This window comes from Protomyctophum bolini (assembly GCF_963924005.1).
Source record: "Protomyctophum bolini genome assembly, chromosome: 13".
Lineage (NCBI taxonomy): Eukaryota > Metazoa > Chordata > Actinopteri > Myctophiformes > Myctophidae > Protomyctophum > Protomyctophum bolini.
In genome coordinates, this window is record NC_137874.1 from 3,417,041 (window position 1) to 3,426,566 (window position 9,526).

General features: G+C 48.3%; 1 protein-coding gene across 2 annotated transcripts; it reads left to right on the forward strand.

Annotated features, from left to right (window-relative positions):
* Positions 1–278: 278 nt before the first annotated feature.
* LOC308326507 (uncharacterized protein) lies at positions 279–9,071 on the forward strand. Of its 2 annotated transcripts, XR_013965101.1 has the most exons (7): positions 279–487; positions 1,681–1,890; positions 4,389–4,503; positions 5,567–5,639; positions 6,509–6,600; positions 7,315–8,971; positions 9,014–9,071. XR_013965101.1 is itself a non-coding variant. In XM_080779410.1 (6 exons), exons 2-6 carry the CDS (start codon positions 1,681–1,683, stop codon positions 8,619–8,621), a joined length of 1,797 nt encoding a protein of 598 aa, XP_080635536.1. In that variant the 5' UTR covers positions 279–487; the 3' UTR covers positions 8,622–9,057. The 2 variants fall into 2 exon arrangements, 1 of the variants encoding a protein (XP_080635536.1); XM_080779410.1 differs by having other exon boundaries at positions 7,315–9,057.
* The last annotated feature ends 455 nt before the right edge of the window (positions 9,072–9,526 follow it).

The window sequence follows — 9,526 nt, forward strand, 5'->3', positions numbered from 1 at the left end:
AATAATAATTATTGTTATTCGTTAGTAGCAGTAGCAGACGACGAGTAGAGGTGCATGGTGTTGGTGGTGGTGGTGACTCACTATGGTTTCCAATCCTGGGTAAAAATGTCCTCATTGGCCTGGACCCAGGCTTTCATCCGGGATCGAACCATGCATATAGGATCGAACCAACATGGAAAATAAATATGGAACGTAGTATTGCTTATAATGAAAAACGGAACCCGGGTCAGATCAGGTGGGACAAGGAGGAGGGGCCTGTGAACACACGTCACGGAGACGTCTCCAGGTTTACAACTTCAGACTTGATCGAGTCATGACAGGCTAAAGTCTCAGAATAGTTGGGGCTATACTTTTACTTTGCCATATTAAATGTGAGGACTATAGGACACTAAACGAAAGAAAGTCCAGAGTATATTATGGTAAAAAAAACAGCTCTCCACGACTCCACTACACGCATCGTCAAGAGGACAATCGAGGCGAAGAAGAGGTATGCGATGCAGTTCTCTGCTCGGGACAGTTGAGTTGAGTCTGTCTACTACTAGGCTACTGTAGTTTGACGATGCAGACATTTACAGTAACAAACAGTAGCCGAGGAATCGTTCTATGAACTTCTATCTATTAAAAGTATTTGTAGGTTTTGCGATATTTAGGCCAATAGTTGAACCGAAATCTCGGCGCACACAAGGTTTACGCACTGCGCTGTAGTGTGGGCCGGCCTGTCATTGAACATGTTTGCGTTTTATTTTATTTATTTAAATAAGACAGCATAAGTTGTACGTGCACCTATCTCTCCGCATCAAATGCAAATGCTAGATGTTTCCACGTTCTGTCTGTCTGTCTGTCTGTCTGTCTCTCTGAATTTGGTGCCTGGTCTTCTTAACGCCTCCGAGCATCTAAGCTTTATGCTTCTTTCTGCTCACACGTCTGAACTTGTCTCTCTCAACTCTCAATCCCAGCCAGACGCTAGAGATTTATTGTACGTGTGTGTGCGTGTTAGTGTGAGTGGAATTGCTTATGGAATTCTGGGCACAATTTCAACACACGTTACAATGGCTTCCCCAATTGTTATTAATTTACAATATAACGTTTTCATAGACTCTGGCATTGGCTCTGAAGGGACACAGACACCTGTAAACTAAGCATCCCAACTTATCACCTTACTTACAGTACACCACTGTTTTGTATACACATGTCAGTCATGTCTGCATTTATGGTGTGTGTGTGTGTGTGTGTGTGTGTGTGTGTGTGTGTGTACGTATGTGCGCACGCCCTTCTAGTTCCAACTAAGTGCTTGTCAGCATATAAGTGCATTTAAATATGTGTTTTGGTGTGCTACAGAAATAAGTATAGCCTGTGTGTGTGTGTGTGTGTGTGTGTGTGTGTGTGTGTGTGTGTGTGTGTGTGTGTGTTTGTGTGAATTAATTAATTAAATATTTATTCCCGTGTCATGCGTCATGCCACTCTGGCCCATCCCATGTGGGATTATATGAGACACATTTGACAGAATAAGTTGAAAACAAAGTAGTCCTTCCTGTTCACTCTTGTCTGTCTGTCTGTGTGTGCGTGTGTGTGTGCGCATGCGCCGTGTCTGTGTGTGCGCATGTGTGTGTGTGTGTGTGTGCGTGCACGTGTGTGTGCGTGCCACCGCTGCCACACACACACACACACACACACACACAGATGACGGCCCAGCAGCAGCAGGAGGAGCCTCTGTATGACTTCCCGGAGCCGTCGGAGAGCAGCGGCCGGGCCCCTCCCCCGACGAGGGGCCGCGAGTCCCTCCGGAGCGTCGGCGTCCTGGACCGCCTGCTGCTCACCGTGCCCGTCTGGCTGCAGCTGTCCATCAACCCCGCCACCGCCCTGCACATCCTGCAGAGGGAGCCGCCCGGGGTCAGGCATGCAGGGCCATCTAATCCATGCATTCAAATATATATCTTTTTATCCCACGATTTTGTAACCCATTTTTCACCCCTGTGTCAATCATCTAATGTGATCCTGGGCTCTATACACACCCTCCGCCAACCTAGTCCCCCATATACGGGGGACATGGGGAGAGCAACGGACTTGAACTCATGCTTCCCTTCATGCCTGAGTGTCCAAGTTGCTCCTTTTAAACCTGACAGGGGGGAGTTTCCCTGGTTGGACGTAGCGCGTGGAAGGAACACGTTATTCCAACCAGTTCCTTTCCCCTCCATCAGGCGCCCCGGCTGGACAGGGGGAGGCAGTTTTAATCCATGCATTCAAATGTATACACACACGCGATATAGACGGATGAAGACGTGATATATATACAGCAGTGGTTCCCAAACGTATTCGTGTCAAAGGACCCGCAAAATGACATTCATTAGCCTGCATTAACCCATTCTGACCTGAGATCAGATTCTAAAAATGTCTTCTACATCCTGACAGTTTTCTGAAGAAGCTATGTTTCTATGTCAGTCGTCCTTCGATTTTTCAAAAATAGCAGACCTACAAGCTCGTAGCGCGCCACTCGGTGGCGCGCTATGAGCTTGTAGATCTGCTATTTTTCAACACCAAAAGGGGTTCCTGCCAAAAATGGGTTAATTTCAAGGACCCCCAGTTTGACATGCATGTTAGTCTACAGACCCCCCGTTTAATGGCATTTCTATCTCTGGGACCCCCAATTTATATTGTAAAATCAATGTTAATTTAACTCTAAGAGGTGCGGCGTTCACAGACGGTGTGTGTTGGGCTTCCTGGGACTAACTGAGTGTGCTTCCATTTGTACATTAACGGGTCCATTTGCTTACAATTGTACACTCAGACCCCTTTTCCACCAGTTGGTTCCCAATGGGAACCGGTTCAGTTCTTTTTTGGTTTTTAGTCCATGAGCCAGAGCTCCAAAATTGGTGGGCAAACTATACCCTATATTAAATTGTTTATAGGATCAATACAAGTAAATTAATACATGATAACCCTTCCACAGTAGTACCTTTTTCATATTTTTGATCATTTAGCATATTTTCCTACATAATGCCTCATTTGTATATTTAAAAATGTAAAATTTGTAATACAATAAATCATTGTCTTCGTGTAAGTACTCAATTGGGGAAGTTTAATGGTGATAACAATCTAATATAGGTATGGTTTTGCCCACTGAATTCATAATTAATGTTTCAATTTTGGAGCTCTGGCTCATGGACTAGAAACCAAAAAGAACTGAACCGGTTCCCACTGGGAACCAACCGGTGGAAAAGGGGCCAGAGTTACAGCCCCATAAAGGTCCATTTGGTTAGGGGCAGGGTGGCACAGTTGGTAGTGCTGTCGCCTCACAGCTAGAAGGTCCTGGGTTCGATTCCCGCTCGGGGCACTGTGGGTGCTGGCGGCGTGTTTCCTCCTCCGCGTCATCAGTGCCCATACCCGAAGGCGGGGTTGGCGAAAGGGCCTTTCTGTGTGGAGTTTGCATGTTCTCCCCATGCCCCCTAGGGTAGGTACCCTCACAAAAACATGCAGAAATCCTCGTCTCTAAACTGCCTCCCCCTGGCCAGCCGGGGCGCCTGATGGAGGGGAAAGGAACTGGTTGGAATAACGTGTTCCTTCCACGCGCTACGTCCATTCAGGGAAACTCCCCCCTGTCAGGTGTAAAGGAGCAACTTGGACACTCAGGCATGAAGGGAGCATGAGTTAAGTCCGTTGCTCTCCCCAGGTTGGCGGAGGGTGTGTAGAGCCCAGGATCACAGTAGATGATTGGCACAGGGGTGAAAAATGGGTTACAAAATCGTGGGATAAAAAATATATAAAAAAATAAAAAAAAGGTCCATTTGGTTTCAAACTATAATTTAGCTGGGGACCCCCTGGAACTCCCTCAAGGACCCCTGGGGGTCCCCGGACCCCACTTTGGGAACCACTGCAATAGAAAGATATAGACATAACATACAGTAAACAGATATTCAGAATATCTGTACAATACTGTAGAATAACATATTCTACAGTTAGACAGATGTTAGGTTCATATAGCTCACTTACGATCCTTAATGACTATTTCCATGCATTTACCATGTGTTGTTCTTGCTTACTGTAAATCGCTCTGGATTAAGAGCGTCTGCTAAATGCCTAAAGTGTGTACACTCAGAGAGACCTACGACGCGCATACTCCACATACCGTACAGCCTGCTGTGCTCTTTAAAACTCCCTTTTTCCAAAACAACCTCGACTCGAAAAACTGTCCCGAACGAGTTCGTCACATGGGACTCGATCTAAATCTAAACGCTGCAATTTCGCTTTTATTTCTTTAATCGCTCTTACTTTTCACCTTTTTACTGGTGTTTTTTGTTGCACCCAACTGGCAGTGGCAGCGTTTTACTGTTAAAGTATAATATCACTTACATAATAACGTATTATTGTTTATTTTCCGTGCCTATATACAGGCATTCCTGGTGCGCAAGTCTCGCACGTCTCGGAGGAACGTCCTGTGTGTCCGGCTGGCAGACGACAGCGTTCCGTCCTTCGTTCAGCAGTTCAGCATCCGAGAGGAACACTCCAGTAAGACCTCCAGCTTGTGTGCCCAAGACGTCCACAGACGTCCTGGGAATTACCCGTATGGGGTGTGAACTGAGTGGTGCAACTCCCCTCTTTCACCCCTCCTCTCTCTCTCTCTCTGTTTCTGGCACAACAGCGCCCCTACTGGTACTCATACTGGTGCTCATTAACCAACACATAGGTGAACAACACATAGGTGAACACGGACATTGCTGTTCCTTGGAGTGGTTGCAACACTCAAAAAAATCAAACCTGTGTGAACTGAGTGGTACAACTCCCCTCTTTCTCTCTCTCTCTTAGCAGGCAACAGTCTCTCTCCCTCTGTTTCTGGCACAACAGCGCCCCTACTGGTACTCATTAACCAACACATATAGGTGAACAACACATAGGTGAACACGGACATTGCTGTTCCTTGGAGTGGTTGCACCACTCAAAAATATGTATGTAGGGCACCCTGTTTTTCTTTTTTTTAAGTGTTGTGTGGGCACACAATGTGATAACCCCGACACCCCGAGTACTGGAATTACTTGGGTTTGTTCATTTAATGTTGACGGCAGACCATGTGTTGATTTCGTCTATACTAAACTATGGCGAAAAACGTTAGTCGACTACCTTTTTTCACTGACAAAAAGTAATTGGAAACTAAGCTATGATGACTAAACAATTGACAACAAGTAATTCCAGCAGATCTACAAGCTCATAGTTTTTAACACATATCTTTGCTTCTGGGGGGGGGCGAGTGCCTGGAACAACTTATTTTCAGATGGGGGGTCGGCGGCCAATTACATATAATCTTGGGGGTCCTTGACATGAGAATGTTTGAGAACGACTGACATAGAAACATAGGGATTTGCAAGAAAACTGTCGGGGTTTAGAAGACATTTGTAGAATCGCTCCCAGGTCAAAATGAGTTAGACCGCACACAATTTCAGTACTTTCACATTGTTCATCTCCACTGTGTTATTGTTCACTTCTCGTTCTCTCCCGGTGTCCTTCCTTCCTTCCTTCCTTCCTTCCTTCCTCCTGTCCTCTGAACGTCCTGGCAACGCTTCCCTCCGCCCCGCAGCGTTCTGTCTGGAGACCTCAGCCATAACGTTTCCAGATGTGCCCAAACTCATCGCCTTCTATTGCATCAGCAGGTACAGTACAGTATGTCGTCTCCTTGTCCTCATCTGCGTCTTCTCCCTCCTGCTTTTCCCGAGGTCCGTGGCGTGTCACCACATCCCATTCACCCCCCCCCTCCTTCCTTGTCCCGATTCATCATTATTTCGGTCGATCTGTATGTACCTTCATAATGTGTTCCCTGCTGGCTCGATGCTGCTGCTCATTACTATCACATTATGCATGCTGGAACTGCTTGTTTGCTTTTGTTTCGTTTTTGCCTAATAACATGGTCTTATTGTGCAAAGGGTATATATATATTTTCCCCCCATATGAACTCTGCTATTTAGGGTTGAAACAGTGGGGTGGGAGCTATCTTTGGGAGAGCATTTGTTCTGTCTTGTTTGTTTTGTCCTGTCTGTGTGTATGGTTGTACTGTTGTATTGTATTGTGAACTGTATTGTACAATGTATCTGGGTTGAGGACCCCCTTTTTTCCATGCATCGTCACGTCAGTACTGTGGCCAATTAGCCTCATACAGAGTATGGTGTGTGTGTGTGTGACTGTGTGGGGCATTGCATGTTATCCTTATCATTTTACTTCTTGCTTCTATGCCCCGTCAATCTTTGGCTCGGATGCTTTTGAATTACGGTACTTAATATAGTTCGTTTTCGTTTTCTTGGAAAACAAACGCTTGGCAATGTGTCACTAAGTTTTGTTTAAAAATGATATACCGGTATACATCAAAAGGGGTAGGCGATAAAAGCTTTGGCTTCGGCCTATACCTTTTTGGACCTACATGTGTATACATACATGATGTATATTTGTATATACGTTTTCTTTTAAGTACCGAAATAAGGTTCACTACTACTGTAGGAACTCACCGTTGTGCGTTTGTGTCCACCAGAGACGTATTGCCGTTCCACCTGGAGCTCCCTGAAGCCATTGCCAAGGCCAGGTCTCAGAAACAGCTCGAGTCCATCTCGCATATGGGAATAGGTATATGCGATGTGACCACAACTTCCTGTGTTTTACAACCCTCTCTAAACTGGACGACGTCCCAATCTCTTACCAATGTATGCGTTGAATTAACCCATTCTGCACGGGAACCCCTTTTGGCGTTTTAAGCATCATGTTATACTTTAGCTATTGGAAAATAACAGATCTATAACAGATAACAGATCTACAGATCTACAAGCTCGTAGCACGGCACCGAGTGCCGCGCTACGAGCTTGTATGTCTGCGGTTTTGGAAAAATCGTAGAAATGTGGCGTAGATCTGCTATTTTTCAACAGCTAAAGTACAACATAATGCTTAAAAAAACAAAAAGGGGTTCCCGTCCAGAATGAGTTAAGGTCATTACACACTGGCGAATTGGCGACGCGATATATTCGTGCGAATAATTCGCATTAAAAAAAAACCAATTTAAGTCCATGCAAGCTTCCACATCAGTGGCGAATGTGCGAAAATGCGACCGTTTTCGCTCTTTATTTGTTCGCTCTGGTGTCGTATTTTGCAGAGATTCGCAGGCGAACTGAAACATGCAATATTTCGCATTTTGAGATCGCTTATTCGCATCGCCTCGCTAATTCGCCAGTGTGTAATCACCTTTAAGCGTTACCCATGAAACAATATTATAGACAATAATTAATAGAATTGGGACTGTAAATGAATCAGTGAAAGAACGGTCCGGTTTTGTCGTTTCTTGCGCAGAATTCTGGAGTTCTCAGCTGAACTTCCGCGGGCCACGGGAGACTCCTAAAGTTCAGGAGGAGGAGGAGGAGGAGGCGGCGACACGGCCACATCCAGAGACCGCCCCCCTGCCCGTCCCCACGTCCCACCCTATGCCCGCATCCGAGCCCATAGCCATCGCCATCACTCGGCCGGACGACCCGCGCGACACACCGCAGCACACAGCGGCACACAGCAAGGACGACCCGAGTCCCACCGCCTTCCAGGAGTTCTGCCCGATCCAGACGCGCAGCCCCGGCGAGGTGGACTTCGGCTCCGGCCGCGGCGCGCTCTGCTTCATCAACCCCCTCTTCCTCCAGTCCCACAACACCTTGCACCGGCGGCACCTGTTCAAGCGCAGCCTCAAGATCCGGGTGTCGACGGAGACCTCCAGCCCGCTGTCGCCGCCCACCGCCCCGCCCCCTCCGCCGCCGCTGATGCCCAAGAAGAAGAAGAGGGGCCGGTGTGATAAGGCCGAGGACCGGCCGGCGTTGGCCCAGGAAGTCGGCGCTCGTCGTCGGCCTGAGCCCCGGGACCGGCTCAGCCCGTCCCAGGGTCCCGTTGCTCGGGAGGACGAGGAGGCCGAACCCCTGGATGTCCCGCTGCGGACGGAGGCCGAAAACGTCGGAGTCGAGGACAGAACGCGCGCAAAGTCCCCCGGCCTCCCGTCCGGCATGCGAGAGGACCAGACACGGATGGAACGGGGCCGGGTCGGGACAGACACGGGAGAGGCAACCGGGCCCACCGTCGGCTCCCTCCCGGATTCCGACTGCGACTACATGCAGCCTTCTCCCAGGGTGCCCCCGTCTCCGTATCTGTCTCCCTCCGTCTCTCCCAGGACGCCCCCCTCTTTATTTCCCAAGGCCTCCTCCCCCTCCTTGTTTCCCAAGGCCTCCTCCCCGTCGTCGTCTCCGCGCGTCTCTCCCTCGCTCCCTCCCAAGGTGTCGGTGTTCTCCCTCTCGCCCGCCGCCGCCTCCTCCTCCTCGCCCGCCACGGAAGACGCGTACCGCACGCCCACCGGCGTCGCCGTTGCGCCGCCGCCGCACGGCCAGGGAGGCAGAGGAGGGGAACGCGTCGAAGAGAGAACCGGAGGAAAGGCGGCGGGTGTCGAGGAGACGCGGGACGAGGAGAACAGAGAGGGAGCGGAGGAGGAGGACATGGGTTCGCTTTTGCAGCACATGTGCGCCGCTTCTCTGAACGACTCGGACAGCTGCAGCTCCTCCCTCAGCAGCCTGGAGGAAGCTGCGGAGACCACGCCGCCTCCCTCGCCTCTCCCATTCGGTATTTAAGTCAGACGTCATTTTGTAGTGCTTTTTTTTTAATATATATTTTTTATCCCATTTTTCACCCCTGTGTCAATCATCTAATGTGATCCTGGGCTCTACACACCCTCCGCCAACGTAGTCCCCATATATGGGGGACAAGGGGAGAGCAACGGACTTGAACTCATGCTTCCTTCATGCCCGAGTGTCCAAGTTGCTCCTTTACACCTGACAGGGGGGAGTTTCCATTTTGTAGTGCCAACGTTACGTCCGGGTCCAAGTGGCACCAGCTCCCGTCCGCATCTCATTGTAAATAGAATATCTAAAACGCGTGAATCTTTTTACAGTGTTATTTTTCAGAAAGGAATCCATCGAGGGTTAAAAATTAAAATGGGTCTTAATGCTTCCAACTCGAGTAGAATTATTAAGTGTCCATGACAACAAAAACATATGTGGAGAAAATAAAGACTATTATTAACATTATTATTGATTTGCTCTGTAAAATATTTCGGGGGCATATTTAGAATGTGTGCAGGCTTGAGCATGTTGAATCTAGTTTGCATTAATGAGGATTTAGTTGACACAATACAATAAAATGCAGACAGTATTCCATGTGGGGCAGACGGCCTGTCAGCCAGATTTGGGAGAGCAGTAAAATGAAACTTTCGTGGTTGTTTTCGTCTCAGATTTAGTCCGACAGAGCGTCACAGTATAACTCTATGGGGACACAAAAGCGACACAAAAGTAGGACCCGGAACTCTCAGGAGGGGGCGCTCACGTCACGGCTAAGAAAGTGAATAGCACTGTTTTTTTCCAGAACCTCTCAGGGTCCTCGCCTCTCCTATAGCACTGGTTTCCAGAACCTCTCGGGGTCGAGACCCAAAAGAGAGGTCAGACGTTTCACCCCAAACTAGTGAAAATAGCAGATCTAC